This window comes from Neurospora hispaniola (genome assembly GCF_033458365.1).
Source record: "Neurospora hispaniola strain FGSC 10403 chromosome Unknown B0T23scaffold_2, whole genome shotgun sequence".
NCBI lineage: Eukaryota > Fungi > Ascomycota > Sordariomycetes > Sordariales > Sordariaceae > Neurospora > Neurospora hispaniola.
The window spans coordinates 1,454,422-1,474,526 of record NW_026944407.1 but is presented as its reverse complement, the minus strand read 5'-3'; the positions used below and the strand labels follow the sequence as shown (position 1 = coordinate 1,474,526).

General features: G+C 51.4%; 8 protein-coding genes and 1 non-coding gene across 9 annotated transcripts; 7 read left to right on the top strand and 2 right to left on the bottom strand.

Moving 5' to 3' along the window:
* The first annotated feature begins 710 nt into the window (after positions 1-710).
* B0T23DRAFT_72398 (alkaline-phosphatase-like protein) lies at positions 711-3,270 on the top strand. The gene is made up of 4 exons (XM_062841702.1): positions 711-1,732; positions 1,888-2,225; positions 2,301-2,897; positions 2,961-3,270. Exons 1-4 carry the CDS (start codon positions 1,004-1,006, stop codon positions 3,091-3,093), a joined length of 1,797 nt encoding a protein of 598 aa, XP_062695279.1. The 5' UTR covers positions 711-1,003; the 3' UTR covers positions 3,094-3,270.
* Positions 3,271-4,396: 1,126 nt separating this feature from the next.
* On the top strand, positions 4,397-5,315 carry B0T23DRAFT_310375 (mediator of RNA polymerase II transcription subunit 8; the record flags this gene model as incomplete). Its single annotated transcript, XM_062834585.1, has 2 exons — positions 4,397-4,539; positions 4,622-5,315. 2 exons carry the CDS (start codon positions 4,397-4,399, stop codon positions 5,313-5,315), a joined length of 837 nt encoding a protein of 278 aa, XP_062695278.1.
* A 1,373-nt stretch (positions 5,316-6,688) lies between these two features.
* On the top strand, positions 6,689-7,334 carry B0T23DRAFT_426176 (uncharacterized protein; the record flags this gene model as incomplete). Its single annotated transcript, XM_062839967.1, has 2 exons — positions 6,689-7,036; positions 7,134-7,334. The coding sequence occupies 2 exons, from the start codon at positions 6,689-6,691 to the stop codon at positions 7,332-7,334; spliced, it is 549 nt and encodes a 182-aa protein (XP_062695277.1).
* A 2,191-nt stretch (positions 7,335-9,525) lies between these two features.
* B0T23DRAFT_72330 (acyltransferase 3) lies at positions 9,526-11,813 on the top strand. The gene is made up of 2 exons (XM_062841701.1): positions 9,526-9,612; positions 9,871-11,813. Exon 2 carries the CDS (start codon positions 10,016-10,018, stop codon positions 11,573-11,575), a length of 1,560 nt encoding a protein of 519 aa, XP_062695276.1. The 5' UTR covers positions 9,526-9,612; positions 9,871-10,015; the 3' UTR covers positions 11,576-11,813.
* A 141-nt stretch (positions 11,814-11,954) lies between these two features.
* On the top strand, positions 11,955-13,214 carry B0T23DRAFT_373252 (Mss4-like protein). The gene is made up of 4 exons (XM_062836786.1): positions 11,955-12,415; positions 12,512-12,544; positions 12,623-12,668; positions 12,744-13,214. The coding sequence occupies exons 1-4, from the start codon at positions 12,240-12,242 to the stop codon at positions 12,972-12,974; spliced, it is 486 nt and encodes a 161-aa protein (XP_062695275.1). The 5' UTR covers positions 11,955-12,239; the 3' UTR covers positions 12,975-13,214.
* Positions 13,215-13,318: 104 nt separating this feature from the next.
* B0T23DRAFT_t76 lies at positions 13,319-13,390 on the bottom strand. The gene has a single exon. It is a non-coding gene; the product is annotated as a tRNA-Cys (tRNA).
* Positions 13,391-14,988: 1,598 nt separating this feature from the next.
* B0T23DRAFT_426174 (uncharacterized protein) lies at positions 14,989-16,305 on the top strand (the record flags this gene model as incomplete). Its single annotated transcript, XM_062839966.1, has 3 exons — positions 14,989-15,048; positions 15,113-15,438; positions 15,498-16,305. The coding sequence occupies 3 exons, from the start codon at positions 14,989-14,991 to the stop codon at positions 16,303-16,305; spliced, it is 1,194 nt and encodes a 397-aa protein (XP_062695274.1).
* Positions 16,306-16,616: 311 nt separating this feature from the next.
* Positions 16,617-18,268, bottom strand: B0T23DRAFT_72283 (RNase P subunit p30-domain-containing protein). The gene has a single exon (XM_062841700.1). The coding sequence runs from the start codon at positions 18,012-18,014 to the stop codon at positions 16,929-16,931; it is 1,086 nt and encodes a 361-aa protein (XP_062695273.1). The 5' UTR covers positions 18,015-18,268; the 3' UTR covers positions 16,617-16,928.
* Positions 18,269-19,004: 736 nt separating this feature from the next.
* On the top strand, positions 19,005-19,731 carry B0T23DRAFT_72265 (uncharacterized protein). The gene is made up of 2 exons (XM_062841699.1): positions 19,005-19,252; positions 19,338-19,731. Exons 1-2 carry the CDS (start codon positions 19,109-19,111, stop codon positions 19,563-19,565), a joined length of 372 nt encoding a protein of 123 aa, XP_062695272.1. The 5' UTR covers positions 19,005-19,108; the 3' UTR covers positions 19,566-19,731.
* The last annotated feature ends 374 nt before the right edge of the window (positions 19,732-20,105 follow it).

Below are 20,105 nucleotides of genomic sequence, written 5' to 3'. Positions count from 1 at the left end.
TCGCAACCATATCTTTGATGGACAAATCCTCACGGAGCTTCCCCCCCGGGGAAGTTCCCGGGATCTACCCGTTGAGTCTATCTTCGAGCAAGTGTTCTGGAATCTGGACAATCTCCATCACGCCCTTATGCGCCACTATTCATACTGGTAGAATCCTTTCACTTCCCTGCTCGACGGCTCCGCGGATTCACACAGATCCTCCGGCAGTTCCATCTGCATTGTATTATACACGCGACCAGGGAAGTCGCTGGTTGCGCTTCATGCACTCAGGTCTGCGGCGGTCTCGGTCGCGCTATCCTGTGCCCACCCAAATTTGCACACCTTCCGCTAGTATCAACTTTGGCACCTCTCTCCCCTTCTGTACCCGCCTCAAGCGCTTCTCCGTTGGGTTGCGCTCATTGTTCCGGGATGTTTGATGCCGATGTCCTACATAAGTGGAACAGGTCAATGCCCGTTCGCACGACGGAACCCCGGTGAGGATCAGGGTCTAGTCGGTATGTGGTGCAACCCTTCGCGGAGGGCCCGTTGTCGGTTGACGGGATAAGAGAGGGAAAAAGAGTTGCGATGATAAAATGGCGTGCAGTGCCTCGTGCAGTGCTAAAAGTGCTTTTCATCTTGTCTCTCAATTGCGCAATTGCTCGACATAAAGGCTGTGTATGCGGTTGAGCGATTGCGTGCTCAAAGCCAGCCCCGATTTTCTTACGTTCTGACGTGCTCACCTCCAAATCACATCCGCCATTGGCCTGGTCTCAGACGTCGATATTATCCACCATCTCCTCCCTCGTCGAACTGGTTGATCTCAAGCTCAACCCGCTACCCCGGATTCTGACCCCAGGTCGGCTTCCTCGGCTTCCCTTATAAGCGGAGTGTCCGACTTCTCTCTGTTCTGCTCAAGCCTCTCTGATCGGCCTCAGTTATCTCGCCCACCTCATTGAGGACTTTATCCTTCACCTCACCCCATCTCGTATTAGTCGAAACCCCCCGTTCTTGACGACAGACGACCATGCCGGCAGCTCTCAACTCTCAACCGGCCTCTCCGGAGCTTACGCCCGTGAATGGTTTCACCAATGGCAATGGCCATACCAACGGCAATGGCTATACCAACAGCAATGGCTATACCAACGGCAACGGGATCGCTCCCGGGCAGGACAAGGAGAAGCAGCTGAACATCCTATACATCATGGCAGATCAGCTCGCCGCGCCTGTGATGAAAATTTATAACCCGGATTCCATTGTTCAGACGCCCAATATTGACGCTCTGGCCGCAAAATCCGTCCAGTTTGACTCAGCATACTGCCCGTCGCCGCTCTGCGGCCCTTCAAGGATGAGCATGATCACGGGTCAGCTCCCCATGAAGATCGGAGCGTATGACAATGCGGCCCAGATTTTGAGCGATATCCCTACTTACGCCCACTACCTCCGACGTGATGGCTACCAAACGGTTCTGGCTGGAAAGATGCACTTCGTGATGGACCAGAAGCACGGGTACGAGAAGCGTCTCACCACTGACATCTATCCCGGCGACTTCGGCTGGGCAGCCAACTGGGATGCGGATATTGAGAGGCCCGAGCAAAGGCTAGAATGGTACCACAATGCGAGCTCGATCGAACAGGCTGGTGTTTGTGTTCGCAGCAACCAGCTTGATTACGACGAGGAGGTTATGTATAAGTCAACGCAGTTTCTTCATGACTACGCTCGCAGCGGAGAGTCGAGGCGCCCGTTCTGTTTGACGGTACGTACTGGGCCTTTCTTGTCGTCTTCTCAGCCGAATAGGGCTGCAGATGCTGTATCTTTAGCGTGGGGAAGGAAGGGTCATGGTGTGCCCATAACTGGTTGACCGACGGCGAGAAAGGAAGGTTGAACTTTGCTAACAAGATCGCGCCATAGGTTTCCCTTACTCACCCTCACGATCCCTACACCATCGAAGAGGAGTATTGGGATAAGTACCAGGAAGTGGAAATTGATCTCCCCAAGGTTTCCAGAATTCCGAACGAGGAGCAGGATCCCCATAGCAAGAGACTGCTCAAGGTCTGCGACTTGTGGGACAAGAACTTTACGGATGATCAGATCAAGCGCGCACGCAGGGCCTACTATGGCGCTGTTAGCTATGTTGACGACTGTGTTGGCAAGCTACTCAAGGTCTTGGAGAAGTGCAGACTTGCCGACGACACCATCATCGTCTTCAGTGGCGACCACGGAGACATGCTTGGTGAGCGCGGACTCTGGTACGTTTTGCTACTCGATCTGGATTTTGTGCTTCCCCCGGGTATGTCGCTAATCCAACGTTTTCCTGACTGCAGGTACAAGATGAGCTACTTCGAGTCATCCGTTCGTGTCCCTCTCCTGATTTCTTATCCCAAAAAATACACGCCTCATCGTGTGACCCAAAACGTGTCCACCTTGGACATTCTGCCGACCATGGTCGATTTGATCGGCAAGAAGCTGGTTCCTGGCCTGCCGATGGACGGCAAATCCCTTCTTCCGTTCCTGGAGGGACGCGACGCGGAAGGGCACGATACCGTCATCGCCGAATATACGGGCGAGGGCACCGTCAGCCCCATCATGATGATCAAACGCGGCAACTGGAAGTTCACCATCTGCCCCGCGGACGGCGTTCAGCTATTTGATCTGGGACGGGATCCGCTTGAACTTGAGGACCTCGCCAAGGTCCTTGCGGGGCCAAAGTCAGAGATGCTCGATCCCGAATATAGAGAGACGGCGGAAATCATTTTGAGAGGATTTGAGGCTGAGGCGAGAATGCGATGGGACTTTGAAAGTATCACCGAGCAAGTCCTTCTCTCGCAGAGGAAACGCAGATTTGTGTGGAGCGCCTTTACGGCGAAGAACTCAGAGAGCGAGAAATGGGACTTCAATCCGATCGAGGACGGCCGGGAGAAGTCAGTAAAACCCTTGTCACCCTCCCTCATCTCGCAATGATATACTGACACACGTAACTATAGATACATCCGCTCACATATGCCCCTCGACGATCTTGAGCGTATGGCTCGCTTTCCGCCTGTCGACGTCAATGGCAATGAGCTACCCAAGGGGGCGCCCATCAAAGTTCACCAAGCAGGCTCCCATGAAGAGTGATAAACTTGATGGTGCCGGAAGATAAAATGGCGTTGAAGACATATGATGGGCGTTCTTTTGGGATGATCAGTGGTTCACTGGTTCACGATGACAAGATAGTAGATACCCTGGCTTGGCATCAGCGACGGGCATTAGCGACGGGCATTAGCGAACGGCAAGCAAGCATCAGCACAAAGCGCTCTCCTTTTATTCTTTTTTTTATTATTTTGTTATCAATAAGCGTGGATAACGATGATACTGTAGCATTCAATTGGATATAAATTTCATGTCATGTCCCTATGACAAGTCAACCATAATTGGTGTACTTTTCATTTAATCTCCAAGTTCGAGCTCCAAGCACTGACAGTAGAGGTATGCCAATCCACTTACGATCCCAACCAGATATCCGCATTTCTACACCACAAGAACTTGGCTCGATTCACGGCACATTTGTTGGATTATCTGTTTTGCTTGCTGTACTTGGTGTGCCAGGTATTCGGAATTCCAGACCACGGTGCGGAAGGAAATCATCTCTACTCACGGAACACAGAAAACTGATGAATTATTGTCACAAAAAGACCAACAAAGAAGCAGAAAAAAAAAGACAGCTTACGCGGTCCGGGAATTGAACCGGGATACTGCACTTGAACGAGCTTGCCTCCAGAGTTGGTCTTCGAACAGAGGTTTTCTAGGGATTAGTTTCAAGTCACAAATCGAGTGATAAGAACGGCCCTGCGACTCTGCTCTTAACTGAACCGGATGGTGCCGCAAGCTTGGGATCTTCGGCGCCTGTCATCTGTTGTTTTGCTCTTGCCGGTTTTGCCAGGCATGTCTTTTCTTCCTTTTGGCTCGCTGATGGATTCATTTTCTTCATTGGCTTTAGGTTGTAGCTGTTGTGGATGGGGGGTCAGAAAGACCTTAACGGAATTGACTGATATGTACCAAGCATCTGCCATTCATGGGATTCTAGACTACCGCCAAGCCGGAGGTCAGGGGTCGCTTGCTTTAAGTTTACACTAGTGTGCAGCTCGTGCGGCTTTTCGTGTTAGCGATTGTGCAGTGGGGCTGTAGTGGGGCTACACCAAAACGTCCAACGTCACTGCAGCTTCAGTCCGTCCTGGCTGTTGTTTGACGGAACTTTTGCCTTCTAAACGCGTCGTTCTCTTTACATTGCAGTGAATCCCTTGCGACCCGCGGCGACCTCCCGACCCCAAGGCATAATTGTACGAGACAGTACCTAGTCACGGACATATCCAATAGCCTTGTATTAACGAAGCGCAACATAATTTCCCCACTCTACCCCTTCAAAGACTCGTTCAACAACATGGCCGACGGCAAAGATTCCCTCCGTCTAGCTCCTGATGAATTCAAGCAGCTCGAGGTTCTCCGCAACCGATTCCATCAACTCACTCACAGTTTGAACAGCCTGTTTAATGATATCCAGCGAAGCCAGCCTCTCCCAAGCCAGTAAGTCGTTGCTCTGTCCCCCCTCCTACATCTTTCTTCCTCGAGGCTGGCCGCGTTCTTATACGGATCTGTTCTTCCACAGGGAGTCCCTCACAGCCTCAGCAGCCATTCTCCAAAAGAGTCTCGAAACAATCCAAAAGCTCGCAGACGAAAACTCCGAGTTGTTCCAACGCATCGTCGTCCACCCATCGACAAACTTCCCTGGGCGCACTCAGGAACACATCCTTCTGCAACTACTCAGAAAGAAACTCGAGCCGGAAGTCGAGAGCTGGGTCGAAGATGCGCGTAGCGTAGCAAGAGCCTCTGGCTTGGACCCGAGCAAACTGGCCAGCTCCCAACAAAGGAGCAACGACTACGACGATGACGACGATGACTACCGAGACGAAGATGAGGACGCGCCCTCGGATCCGTTCAACGAACAGTGGGCCGATATGTTTCAGGTCAGCATGGACAGCATTAGGGACTACCTCATGAACCAAGCGAACGAACCCTATACGATCGCCGAGCGCGAGATGGGCATTGAAAATGTACGCACCGGTTTGAAGCGATCACTTGAGGAGGAGGACAGCGAGGAAGAAGACGAGGACGAAGACGAGGACGAAGACAGACCGCTTGCTACCGCTGGGCTCGGCAACATCAATGCGGCGAATCTGTTCCATCCAGAGCATGTCCTCTGGCTTGCTTCGAGGGGCAATATGAAGGTCCCGAAGAATGTTGACTTGGAGGCTATACGCAAGAGAGAGAAACCTAGGGGGCGTCCGGCTCCCGCACAGTGAGCGAACAGGATAATCTCAAGCCAGCTCCGTGTGTGGTCCGGGGAAGCATCAATGGCAATCTCTGCGATCTGCTGCTTCCCATGAGCTGGGAGCAATAAACCCAATGCGCGGATCACATCCAAGGGGCAATTCTTTGGCAGAAGCCTCGGTTGGTGAGCGAACCGATTTTCGATGCCTTGGACATGGAGCATGAGCTGTTTTTTTAGACAGGTTTTGCTTCTGCCGTGTTCATATGTTACGATTCGAAGGTGCTATGTTCTTCTCCAGTTGGATGGTAGCATCCAAGTCGGGAAAGACAGGAACGACACTTCCAGCACGGTGATGGCGGGTTCATGGTGTTGTTAGTTGGTAGCAACCGCCGACTCCCCCGCACCCACTGCAACAGCTCTCGCGTTTTGGTAGCCGACGATGACAGCGTTCCCTGCAGTGTGACTGTGCCCTCTGCGACCCAATCACATCTTCCAGCCGCTTGTTGCAACCCGCCTATCATATGCCGGGAGGGCGGTCTTATTGAGGATATTGTCTGGGACTGCAGCAATAAGCTGAAAGTCCCTAAGCTCCAGAACCATTTGACTGACACGTATCAATCAATGATAGACGGTACCTCGAACGAGCTTTTGAAGAGAGGTTGATATATTCAACCCACCCGACGTTGGCTTTGGTTTCCTGACTGCTACGCTGGAGAAACTTTGGATCTAGCCGGGGAGGTTAGATGTAACTATCGGCCGAGCTTACCTTGGGAAAACGATACGTTCTACGGTGCAAAGGGTTCACGGTGACTTGGCTTTACCTCTAGTGTGCTCGGCCTGCTAGTCACACGATATGCTGGCTGACACAGCGCCCACCTCCATACATGCCAGTATGAATAGCATCCAAGATGGTGATGGCATCCGTCATTACTCTGGCTCGACGACATGGCCTGCTGTGTCGGTCCAACATGCACGCCACGACGCCGTATCGGGACTCAGCTTTCGGCTCATTGTATGCTTCGGACAGGCTCGCATGCTGTTTGCGGACCATCCCGAGCTAACAAAACCAATGGAACGCGTGGTCAAAGGATAGAAGCTTAGTGAAAGCGGCAGTCAGGATGACAATGATGATGATTGCTAGATTCTATCTAAACGCCGGCCTGTCGAAGGTTTAGTTGATGATTGCTTGCGTATCTTTTGAGACGAGGTGATTGCTCTCATAGGTGGTAGTTAACTGGAAACTTGAACTTGACCTTTCCTCGTTCGGTCTCCGGATCACTTCATGTTATCTATTACAAGAGGTCATCTACTAGCAACTTACTCTCCATACTTCAAAAGTTGATCACGTCCTGCTACCCAAGTAGCCACAGTCAAACAGCATGGCGCCGAGCTGTGGACTTGGTTATGAAGTACAAGGAGAACCAGGCGGTCGATCGAATGGACGAGGAGGATAGGGGAAGGGTCAGCTTCATGGACCTGGCCGTCGAGATCCGCTCACGAATCTATGGCTACGTCTACGGTTCACACAGCGTTCAACATTTCAAGCTGCCGCTATGGTATATGACCCAAGGAAGCGGCCGTCACATCCCCAAGCCCATCACGTCCAAAGCCACTACTAAGCTCACTTTATTACCCTGCGAGGGAGCTCTAGACGACAACAACGCCAGCAGCCACGCCCCCACTCGCGAACTTCTATCCGCCCACCGTCTGATGAACCATATCCCAACCGCCCTTCTCTTAATATGTTGTCAGGTCTGTCACGAAGCCCGCCCCATCCCTTTTCGCAAAAAAAAAAAAAAAAAAAAAAAAAAAAAAAAAAAACGAACTCGTTTTCCCATCGTGGCACGAGGTCGACAGCGTACAAGCAGCGCGGAACTTTCTCAATGACCGAATTTCTGCGGACTGGCAGCGCCAGAGCATGCGGTACGTGAGGATGCAGCTGGACCTTTCGGAAGACAAAAGCAACCAGAACAGTAACGCCGATGACAACAAAAACAGTAACGTCAAGAAGGCCGAAGCATGGGAAGAGCTAGGTATGTTCCGCCGCTAACTGAAGGGCGGGGCTTCGCGGGATGAGATTATGCATCGACTGCAAAGAGAAGGATCTGATAAAGGGTTCTTTTTGCGGCGCCCAACAGGGCTGAAAGGTTAGATACAGGTGGAGATGTATCTGGACCGGAAGAGGCTGAAGAACTATCGTGCTTCGCTCGGATCTTCCATGGTCTGGTAAAGCTAAAAATGTCAAGAAGCTTAGATGTGGATATAAACAAGGGGACGGGAATATATGACAGATGACGAGCAGGTTGGGTGGTGTCAGTCGTTGGAGGAGCTACTCAACTGAAGCTGTGAATGGCACCAAGAGGGAGGAAAACGGGAGTTCTAGGTCATGTGCGCGCAGACTCCGTATGAGCCGTTCAATTTGGAGCGAGTGCCTGGTAGGATCTCTTATCTTATGATGGTGTAGCCGTTATACGCTGGCTTTTGAGATGAAAATTCAGATGTTTGCTTTCGGTGATGGTGGCAGTGCATTTTCGGAAATGATCCGAGACAGGTTGAAGTTACGAGAGGAAGACATGATTGAGATAGCTCAGTGTCAGTGTGAGCGGGAGGTTACCAAGATTGTCCTACTAACAACAAATGACCCTATGCACCGCCTGCTCCTGTTAAGGACGCTAACATTAATAGGCCATTCCCCTTGCTCAGGGGGATTACCACAAACATCGCTGACCGGTTACCCCTGGTGCCACTGATCAACAATTGACAACTCGTAAAGGACCTACCGATGGACACCACAGCTGGGTCATTCGAAGAAGAGAGAGCCATGGGCACCGTTTGCTCGCGACATCTGTAACAGCGAGTTCCACGCCGGAATTTTGGTAGGTAATCTGATGTCGGCTAGAAATCAACTCGACCTGTTCTCATCCACAAGATTCGAGTATCTCGGGCTGGTGACGTTTGTCAGGCCTAAAACGAAGCATATTTCGGCAGATGTTTTAGCACCCGAAGCCCTGTCTCGAGCGGACCAAGAGTCCCAAAGCAGCTCAAGGACCGACCTGGCGATTCGAACCATTGAGAGACAAGACCTTCTCAAGCAAGACTTTTGAAGCCCACGCTTCCTGCCAACGACAACCCTTGCCTTCCTAATTTCTGGGGTAATAAGCTTCCGCCCAACGGGGAGCCAAGTGAACACCAAAAGCTTGTTCTTTTTCCAGACCCTGGAAAGCCCAAGGTGACCAGCATACTGAACGAGGGGGTATAGTAGGTAGTGTATTACCCGCACAAACCCAAGCATCACCTTTACCGATCGGCAACCCCTGAATGATAATTTGGGACCTGACCTTCCCCAGCCAGCCTCTACAACTCCCGAAACCTACCCGTTGGGGAGGGGGTCAGATTTTCTGTCTGTTCCCCAACTCTGCTCCACAGAAGAGCTTCCTTTCACCTGCTCGCCTATCGTTCTCGCGCTCGGCCATTGCTTTCGATAGTCCCGAATGGTTAATGGGTCCTCCTTTTCAATATTAAGTTTCCAAGAGGAAAAGCTCGGAAAGGAAGTGGGCTTCAGGACACCAATGAATGTCGGAGACAACTTCTTGGCATCAGCTACAGCCCAAATCTACGTAGATTCAGCTCGAGACCCGAGGGTTACCATGTCAGAGACGATACGGAGGTTTACTCGCCTCGCAAAGAAAGGGGACCGCTGCTGATATTCAAAATTGGACCGATAGCTCACATTACGCCACACTGACGTGGAGGTATGATCAGTTTCTTTTTTCAGCTCACAAGCTGTCACGAAGGGTGCAACACCTGGTAGCCTATCGGAACATCAAGGTGCAGATTGCCTGTTGGAAGTTGAACCCGGTGAAAGAAGAAGGAGACGCCCTGACGCCCTGGGGACGAGCGAGATAGGAAACACCGTTCGCATACAAACCGTTTCAAAAGGGGTCGAAGAGGAGAGATGATGAGCTCACCAACACGCAGATCATCTACGAAAAGCAAGGCTTCTTCCATTCAGGGGATGTCCTGTTCAGGTTGGGTGGCAGCATTGGAACTGTGATGGTGGGCTTGAAATAGGGACGTTCTGCTGTTCCTGGACGATCGGTGGGGCCTGTCACAACTCCTTGACCTTGGGACCGTTTTTCTCTGGCTCTAGTCCCTTTCTCGAAGTCTCTCATTCATTCATCTTTCTTTTGATTCCACTTTCAGTGCTTTGCATCTTGTCTTGTTGTTGTTGTTGTTGTTGTTGTTGTTGACCCTCTTTGTTGTCGTGGACGAGGCCCGGCTCAAGTATCAAACTATCAGTATTCTTTGGCGGTGGGTTAGAATGATTGGTAAGTCCCGTGTTTCATAATTCGAGCATGAATATCCTGAACGTCATGAAACCATCTGGTTACAATCCAGTCGACTGGTGGCGGTTCCATCGCTTTCTTGTGTTTGATATACAGTTCATCCAATCTAGGGTCATCACGCAGTTGAGCTATACCGAAGCTTATCCTGTCCGGTGGTCTTTCCACGGCGCACCTCTACACTTTTGTTACCATCCTCAAACGATAAGAAAAACGAACCCATCGCTAACCTGAATACTACAGGCACATTTTCCTCTGACTTTCATTATTAGAAACTCACCAATGCTCCTTCCTGCTGTGTCAACAACAAAGATCTGACTGGAGCTGATGTAAAGTGCCCGGTGCAACACTCTTACCGAAACTGCAAGCATAAAGACATAACAGCACGATGCTCCGCCATCAACTAAATCCGGTATCATGGGCCGACACATTTCTCCGGGCTCTCATCCCCAGCTTCATAGCCGACGCCATTTTCTCTGATCATAGGAAAGCGACCCGACTACACCCAACTTCGTACCTCGACGGCCTACGCGGCATAGCCTCCGTGATCGTCTTCTTCTGCCACTATACCGAGGACAACTACAACTCTCTGACACGCTCCTACGGCGTCGCCGACAATGACCGCCCAGAAACGGCCACGACAGGGTGGATTCAGCTCCCGTTCCTACGCATCATCTTCTCCGGGCGGCCCATGGTGCATATCTTCTTTGTCATCTCCGGCTTTGTGCTCTCGTACAAACCCATCAAGGCCATCCACGCCCGCGACTTTGACAAATGTTATATCACTCTCAGCTCCTCGACCTTCCGCCGCGCGTTCCGCCTCTTTGGCCCCTGCGTGGCCTCGACCTTCATGATCATGTGTTTGCAGCAGATGGACCTTTACCCTGGGCGGAACCCGCGCGCATCGTGGACCGAGCAGCTGATGGTCTGGAAGCGCGTCGTCTTCACGCAGATCACCTGGCCGTGGGCCTGGGACAAGGACATGATGCCCGGCTACGATATCCATCTGTGGACGATCCCGATCGAGTTCGCGCACTCGATGCTGCTGTTTATGGTAATTCTCATGCTGGCGCGCACCAAGCTGCGCATCAGGCAGATGATGGTATTGGGGTTGATGGGGTACTGCCTCAGCTGTGGCAAGTGGGCTGGGTTTGAGTTCCTGGCGGGCCTGTTCCTTGCGGAGGTGCATGTGCTGAAGAGTGCAAGGGAGCAGCAGAACAAGGAATGGGAGTCGGTGGCGCAGGAGGAGGATGATGATGATTTAGACAAGTATGGCCATCGGGAGGTCAGGCAGGGCGGCGGGCTTGTTAGTCTGTCGACGCTGAAGACCGTGTTTTGCATCTCGCTGGTCATCTTGGGATTGTTTGTCGGCGGTTGGCCTAATCACTATGCGGACAAGACGCCGGGGATCCGGTGGTTTTTGGCAAAGACGCCTATGCCGTTCGCAAAGATGGACCATCTCGCTCCGCAAAAGTTTTGGTTCGGTCTTTGTGCGATAGGAACGGTCTGGGCTGTTGGAGAGCTTCCGCTCCTCAAACGCTTCTTCGAGGGTTCGCTAGCGCAGTATTGCGGGCGCATCAGCTATGCGATCTACATTTGCCATGGACCGGTTCTCGGACTCTTCCAGGCTTATGTCTTTGGCAGCCCGTTTGTGCCGGCTCAGGGCGAACCTGGCACGGATGACTATAAGGTGGCTGTTGAGGCGCACGGAATCAAGGGAATGATGGGCATGGACAACACGACGCAAAAGACAATGGGCTGGTTTTGGGGATTGTGCGTGCTTGGGCCCGTTGTTGTATGGGCGGCTGATATCTTCATGAGGGCGATTGACGAGCCTATCGTCCGGATAGCAAGGAAGATGGAAAACGTTTGTTTGGACAGGGAAGCTCAGCCGGATCAGCGACCCGGTGGGAGACGACTGGAGCCGGGATATTCGCAGGCTGCATAAAGTGGTGGACGTTTTGTTCGTGATTTGAGTTTGTTTTACGTCGGTCAGGGCGGTCTTTTGGAAAGCGTCGTGATGATGTAGATGGCGTTCCGGTGATATTCGACATCAGGGGTTCTGGTAGGGTCCAATATCTACCCTTAGAGCATCGATATGGGATACTTATCACTAATACGAATATGATTATTTTCGCCTATATTTTGCTTCTTGGGACAATCATTGTTTACCTGCCTGTTGCGGTATGGTTGAAAAGAAAAAAAGGTTCAGCTGGGGCCAAGATACACGTTGGTTGTGATGAGTCAGCCTTCCGGCTTACCAGAGGCGGTCTATGTACAAGTCTGACTCTTTGAATGCTTAGTAGCGAACTGCGTCAGAATTGGCTTGAAGTACAAGGCAACGTGAACAATGATTTCCTATCCAACGTCTTTGCAAGAGTTGTATAGTTGATTGGCTCCCCCTAGTGCATTACCTATCTCAACCACGCCAAGCCTTACAGGTACCACATCCCTTTTTCCTTGTTCTTATAAGATGTTAATTCATCTCACAAACTTTATCCATTACTTTACTGTAATGTGACTTTGGTCGACAGTGAATTTGTCCATATTCCTACACCTTACGCCAACCGTACGACAAATCCGAGACCGAGGTTGCCCGAAAGTCATCTGCCATGGATGCAAGCTGTCAGTGTGGCGCCGTGACCTTCAAAACACCTCTTCGGCACCCTCTCGCCCTTTATATCTGCCACTGCGCCGAATGTCGGCGGCAGACGAGCTCAGCCTTTGGGGTATCGGCCATCTTTCCTCGGTTTCCTTTGCCCAGTGAGGCGCTTCTGAGTTGTTACAAGTATGTGGTAGTCACACTGTTGCCAGATTTTTGATGAGTCTTTCGATGCCAAGACCCAAGGGTGCCGTTCTACTAACTCTCTGTTTGTGTCTAAAGGAGGCCAAACCCCAATGGTGAATTCCTAGAATGGTGTGTTTCCGTTTTTTTCCCAATTTCAGCGTGTACCGTCGAGCACACGTAAAGCGATTGTCACTAACTTGAGTAAAGTTACTTCTGCAAGCAATGCGGGACTCGCCTGATCCATTCCACGGCTGTAGGTGTCATCCCCAAGGATAGATCGCAGACTTGTTGGACCAAACACTAACACCGTCTCCTTGATGAAATGAAGGGTAAGAACTTCGTTTCCGTCAAAGGCGGATGTCTCGAGGGATTGGACTGGTCGAAAGCAATTCACATCTGGACGAAGAGCGCCATGGTGCCCATACCGGAAGACGCAACACGCTCGGAAGAGGAATGCTCGGTGTTCGATGCGTTCTGTTCGTCGCAGGAAACGCTGGATCAGCCACATACTGTGCGGGGGGCCACAGGAGAAAGGTTCTCAAGCAAATACGATCGGTAACAGGGCATCTTGGGACTGTGTGATGGTAAAGTTGAAAGTAGTTTGAATAAAGGGTTGAGACTCGAGATATCATTTGGAGAAAACATTGATACTAGGAGGCACCATGTTGTAGAGTGGAATTCAGAAGTCAGCAATGAGCGTTCAACGAGTACTGATACAGCGATTCGGTGACTTATTTGAACGCTTTGAGGTCAAGAAGCTGCGAGGATAAAAAAGAAAAAGAAAGAAAAAAAAAAAAAAAAGAAAAAGGCAAAAGAAAAGAAGAGCAAAAGAAGAAAGGGAAAAGCGCCACATGATAAGATTGGCAAAAGAATGAGAAAAAGAGAAATGCAACTAGGAGGATGAGGACTGAACGCGATTTGAACGCGTGACCGTTCGGACTGCAGCCGAACGCTCTACCCCTGAGCTACCGGTCCAATTCCTAGTTGTTATATATTAGCAAAGATTCAACCTGTATTTCCCACGCACTTTGCCTTAGCCCACACACTTTCTTTTCCATCCTCTCCCCGCACTCTCGACTTGCATGGACAATTCAAACCTCAGGACACAATGCGACGAACGACGTATCAACAACCTTCTTTGCTTGAACAAACGCTCACGGGCTACACTCAAACTCCTTGCTCAATATTCCTTACTCACAATGGCCGAACCCCGACGACAGAGATGAGTGGTGGCGTTTTCGATTCGGCTGGACAGTTTTGGCACCCTCGCGCCGGCTCTTCTCATCCCAACAACCGTGCACCCTGAACATATGCCAATGTTTTGCGTCTCTTGGTAGCGTCGAGGTTCCCGGTTCATTCGTCATCGCATATTCTTTTCAGTCTATATTGTGACAGACAATCCGCAGCAGCCACCTGAATTGCATCCTCCTTGGCTGCGTGCCCGCCGTCCGCCTCTCATCACGGCGTCCCTTTATCGCTGCCATGACCACAAATAGGAGAACACGATACAATTAGCATCATGTTTCCTATACAATTCGATATGGCACGAGGTCTACGTGTGGGAAATTTGAAGGTCACGTACCGTCGTTATTAATGACAGTGCCCTGTCGACCTTGGCTGTATTTTGGTCTCTTCTGCTTCGGTCTCGCTTAGACCGATCTCAAACACCAGCCGTCAGGAATCGGTCTCATCCACCCCTTCGTCACCCCACCACATCAGCCTCAAGCACACTAATGTTCACGGCTGTCGGAATCTTTTGCGACCAGAATTCATACAGAAAAGCCCTGTAATGGTCTTGGCCAAAAATCTTCTTGACCCTTTATACCGACAGTTTGCATCCCTTCTCATATTTCGACCTTTTTTCTTGCCCAGGGCCATGCTTTCCACCCTAGCGCTTCTTGAAGCAATTCTTCCGACCCAAAACCCCTTGCCTCGTAATCTCTATACCTTGACAATGGTATAGTAGCATCGTGAAAGATGATAGAAATGCTTGCGCTTCCGTTGTCCTCTCTGTTCCTGGGGCATCCCATGTTCGCCGTCTAAATTTGCCTTCCGCGATGCAATGACCTTCCGCACCTGACGTCCATCTCTTTTCCCCCCCAAGAGTCTTCACTTCGTTCATTCCCGCCTTTGGTACAGGCTGATCCTGTCTTGTCCCATTCCCCGTTTCTCTTCATTTTGTCATTCTTTTGGGTTGTTTTCACTCCCTGTCAATTTACGCCATCCGGCTTTGGGGCAAAGGAACGTGCTGTGTTGTTTATCTGCTGGTCATCAACTCGAAAAGTAGGGGGGTTGCCATCCAAGGCTTCTCGCCACCCATATTGTTGGACCGCGCTCGCTTCATCACCTCAAGAAGATCATCTTTGGCAAGTCCGGTCGTTACCTACACATACACGGATACCTACTACCACAATCCATGTCGGGTTGATCCCACATCGACACTCATCTCCAACGGCTGGTCTGTTGCTTTAATTTTTGAACGTTCTCGACGTTGAACTTCGCGCTACTTCTAAAAGGGGATCGACCGCCAAAGAAGGACTTGTGCGCCCGTTGCGGTACACACAAACACCACAATGAGCAAAAATTATGTGCGACTATTGGTACTGATCTTGAGCTACCTGTCACTGGTACAGGTAGGAACCCAACGGTTGAAGACACGGACCAAATCCACGGAATGACTGACTCAGAAATGTTTAGGCTGCCGCATACGACAGAGAAGGAATTGCTGGACGAAAGCTAGCGAAGACTGGGCACAGACATAAAGGACAGAGTGGGCGGAAAGGGAAGGCCGGGGGGCAATTGCAAGGATCGGTTTTGATTGTTACAGAGACTGTCAAAGAGACGGTGACGGCGGGCAGTGGTGCTGGCGTTAACTCGCAGGGATCGGTTTTGATAGTTACAGAGACTGTCAAAGAGACGGTGACGGCGGGCAGAGGCGCTGGCGTTAACGGAACGATCGCGGCCGGGACCGTGACGGAGACGGTCACCGTGACCCAAAATGGAGCTGCTGGGGCACTACCTGGGTAAGAAACATCCCGGAAAAGTAAAGTATGTCCAACAAATCCGCTAACCAAACGAAAAGCACTGGGAACTTGCAGCTCTCTTTCGTGACAACAACAGTTTTCGGCACGGGCTCGCCTTCAACCGTCACCATCACAGCTTTACCCCAGACCATCACTCAGACGGTAGTCCAAACCATCACCCAAGTCCAGGTCGTCGCCTCGACCGTCACCCAGATCCAGTCGGTACCAGCATCAAGTTCTTCCAGTCAAGTACCAGGAGTGGTTGCGGGAGCACCTGCCAATGACGGACTACCGCGCGCCAGCGGTGGAGTGGGAGTGACGACGGTTTCGATCCCAGCTGCTTTACACACTTCGACTTTGGAGGTGCCCCCGGCTGCTACTGCTCCTTCGACCTCAATCTCGGTGCCCTCAGCTGAAACAACCTCCACGACGAGCGCGGCAGTAACAACTAGCAGCACATCATCCTCTGCCTTGGGGCTCTCTACCACTTCAACCACCGTGGAGACCATCACCACATCCACAACCAACCTCGCCACCAGCACATCAACCAGCGCCCCCGCCGTAGCCATAACTTCAGTAGTCTCTGTGAAAGCCCCTTCCTCGACCTCGACCTCGACCTCGACCTCGACCTCGACCTCGACCTCAACCTCAACCTCGAGCACCACCGCCGCCGTAGGAGCAGGAGCTGAGCCGACCTCAGTCCTTGTTCTCCCGGTCGTTTCAGCAGCCAAGCCGACAACCACCACAGTGATGCCGGGTGTTGCGAATGGAGGGATTCAATTGACTCTTGATGTGTCGGGGCTGAGTCTGACGAACGTGTTGAATTTGGGGAATTTGGTACCGCCTACGGCTGCTGCGCGGCCGTGAGCGGGGGAGTGAAGATGTTGATGGAATGATAGAAGGAAGTCAGTTTTGGTAGGAGAGGAAGGGGGAGGTGTCTTATTAGGCTGTGAAAAATCCGCGTGTTGAATTTTTCTTTCGGTGGCTCTTTCAGTTCGATATTCATCCGGTTGTGTTGAGAGTTGAGAGTTGTTTGTACCCGTGCAGCGAGTGTTGTTGCCGCTAACAACTGATATAATGTATATAAATCTTCGTTTCTCCCTTCAAAGACCGCCATTGTCCTCGGCGCTAGATAGGCACGTTAAACCGATCAAGTTTAGAAACGCTTCATGTTGAAGTTTACCAGAGTGCCCCGTTGAAGTTGTTACTCCTGTAACCAAACTGACATGTTCAATGGCGTGATATTGTTGACAAACCAAAACTCCTGAAACCCATCACAGCCCACACGCCCTTGTTATAGTTCCCATTTTTCGCTCTAAATAGATGGGTATCGTGGAATGCTCGTCAGACGTGATGACATGCTGCGTGAACAAGATAGAAAAGAAAAAAAAAGCCTAACGCCCTGTCACCTAAGCGCCCCCCGATACGCAGCAGTCAAGTCATACCCAGACTACTGACGAGGCTCGCCTCCAATAACACTCGTTCTTCGACTACTTCGCCTGTTTCTTTTGCTGCCCACCACCACCCTCTCCATTCTTGCGCTTTTGGCCTTGGCCTTGCTGCCCTCCCTGCTTTTGCCCCTGCTGCTGCTGCTGCTGCTGCTGTTGTTTCTGCCCTTGCTGTTGTTTCTGCTGCAACTTCCTCTGCTTCTTACTCAACTTCGCATCCCCCTCCGCTCCCCCCTCCTCCTCCTCGCTCCTCACTTTACCCCCAGGAGCAGTCTGCACGATATCCACCACCCCTCTGAAACCCCTCCTCTTAACACCCTCATTGACCACCACCGCCCTCGGTACCGTCCCCAGCGCCTCCGTCCCCTTCTCCGGTCCCAATCCCCACACAGCCAACAGGTTGACCACGTCTGCGGGGCCCCTGAGACCTAATGCGCTCTTGGCCTCGCTCGAAACGATGATCCCGCGGCCCTTGGTCGCCCGAAGCAAGCCCAGAACATTGCCGATGAAATTGCTCCTCGCCCGCTGGGCGTCCACAGTGTTACCTGACAAAAATGCCTGGCTGTAGCAGATCTCAAAGCGCGTGCCGCGATGCACGGCCGCCATGGCGGTGCGGTGGTGGATGTGGAAGCCCAGGAACTGGGTCAGGTCAAGGCTGATAATGGCTGGCGGCTCCGTGGTGCTCAGGCACGCCCAGCTGAAGGCCTTGTCGTTTGTCGGGCGAAGGGCCAGCAGGTCATAGGAACGGGCAAAGTCGACGAGGCGGTAGTTGGTTGTCGAGGGATCGGTGACGGTTAAGGTTACGCGGCGGAGGACAGTGGGGAGGGGGGAGGAGGAGGAGGGAGGGACGGCTGATGAGGCGGTTGTTGAGAGGTTTGTCGTCTTTGTCCGTGTGGTCGCTATGGATGTGACACTTGTTGAATTGCCGCCACCGGGGAATGATGGGTGTGGATGTGTGAGCTGCGGGATAGGGTTGCTGATCGGGTGCGGTTGTGTTGGGATGTTGCCCGTTATGGTCTGGTTCAAGGCGACGACATCGTAACCTAGATTTTTGGCGAACTTGAGCGTACGTTCGAGCTCTGAGGCTGAGGTCGTTGGCGACCAGGCAATGTTGAGGTCGTAGAGCATGACTGCGTTGTTGTCTGCTCTTCTTCTCTTGGACGTTGGATTTTCGCGATAGGCAAAAGCTCGTGCTGTCGCGTCTCGATTCGGTTTGTGGGATTTCGCAATTGAGACTGTTCTGTCGTGTGGATTTGGATAATGCGGCCGTATGTAGCCTCAAAGATTCGCGAATGGTTCTTATCCGTTCTTTGGCCGTAATGTCGATTAAGTTGGACTGCAGAAGCTGTTACATATCAAATGTCGGGCGATCGAAGACATTTCTTTTTTTTTTTTTTTTTTTTTTTTTTTTTTCCCGTTGGTTTGAAGCTCCGCATCCACATGTCTCGATTACAATGCATGTCAACGAAAGTTCGATGGGTCCATCCAGCCTGGAATGTAACAGCAGCTCAGGTCCCGCCGTGTGGACGCTTTTAGTGGGGCCATTGTGCGCTTTGACCACCTGTATGCATTGTATGTAGTTCAGGGCAGTTCTGGGGCAATCTCCGCTGGGCCCGGGGGAGCTTAGCGCGTCGCGGGGGAAAGTGCGCCCCATCCATCTTCGGGCAGCAAATCGAAGGGAAGTGTTTGATCAATTCCCCCGGCCACGCATAGAGGTAGCCGGAGGGCATCGCATTCGCATTCCCGCTCATCTTCAGCAGGTAAGGTACATGGGTTGCTGCCTAGAGGTATGTAGGTACCACCTCCGGCAGAATGTCACGTCTGGTTGCACTCACTGTGTCCTTCGGCCAGCAACTGAACGCGCAAGATTTTAGTTTTACTTCTTTTGTCATCGCCGAAAGGAAGACTAGACGGGAACTTTCAACTTCTCTTCTTTGGACACCATCTTAGGCGTCCTCTTTTCAACAACTACACTAGAGACCAAACGAGCCAAGTAGCGACACCCACTTCGTAACCGAGATCGGTTATCGATAGCGCGTCGAGAATTATCTTGCTATTAACTACCCATTTCATTCATCAATCACTTATTCCCCGCTGCCCCTGCTTGTTTGATACCCACGGATTTTGGTTCCCATTGTTACTCAAACATCGTCAAACTTTGATCGATTTCCGTTCGTTAGCTCCACAACACTGTCGAGAACTCCATCAAGACTATCGACACTATGTGTTTGATCTTCACGTGCGGCGAGCACACTTTCCGCAAGGAAGTGGAAGGATATGAAGGACTCGTGTGCCGGTGCTACAACTGCGGTAACTATTCGGGCAGTGTTATAAAGAGCCATCCATGGTTCACTTTCTGCTTCATTGTACGTGGTGTCGTGTTTCTGGCGGCGAAGTTGTGTGTGCATTTTTCTATGTTGAGTTGAAGCTAACGTTGAACAACGTTTACAGCCCGTCATTCCTCTCTCGATCAAGGGGTACGAAGACATCTCGTGCCGCATTTGCAACTTCCAACAACCACTCGAACATAGACAGGACGTTCAAGCAATGCGCCGGGGTGCAGACGGTAACCCGGGAGTGCCGTTACAACACCAACCACCTGGCGCACCTGCTCAAGGACTGCCTCAAGGTTGGGGCCAGAAGGCACCTGAACCGAACCAGCCAATGCAGTATCGCTAAAAGTACGATTCGAGACCGAGGAAATGGCACGGCGCGAGGACAGCGAGGTTGACTTACGATCATAATATGCAATTTTGAAGTCACGAAGATGGAGTTATGACCTGGATGGTGGCTTTATGTGGACAGGCCCAGAGGAAGCTACATACATGGCAGGCGTCGGTTGGAGCCTGAGTTTGATATCCCCATTTGCAATTTACGCTTTTCTTTTTCTTTTTCAATATTATTATCATGATGATTATTTAAAACACATATTGTCAGAGAGCATGATCGATGAAGGAGGCGTACGGCGGTCCTCTTGCATGTCTGAAATTACATGCACTTACCAAGTACACCTATTTGTCTGCAACTTGATCAGATGGAAATATTGGGTTCGGATGAAACGCAGCCGGTGCGTTTGACATTTTTGCACCTTCAAGTCGCTGCCAGACATGCCTTTGCCTGTGGCGCACCGTCAAGTCGAACAGCTTTCCGTGAACTCGTCGGACGTTACGTTCATCTCGCATGCAGCAACCTAAACTGGGCCATAAAGGTGCACAAGCC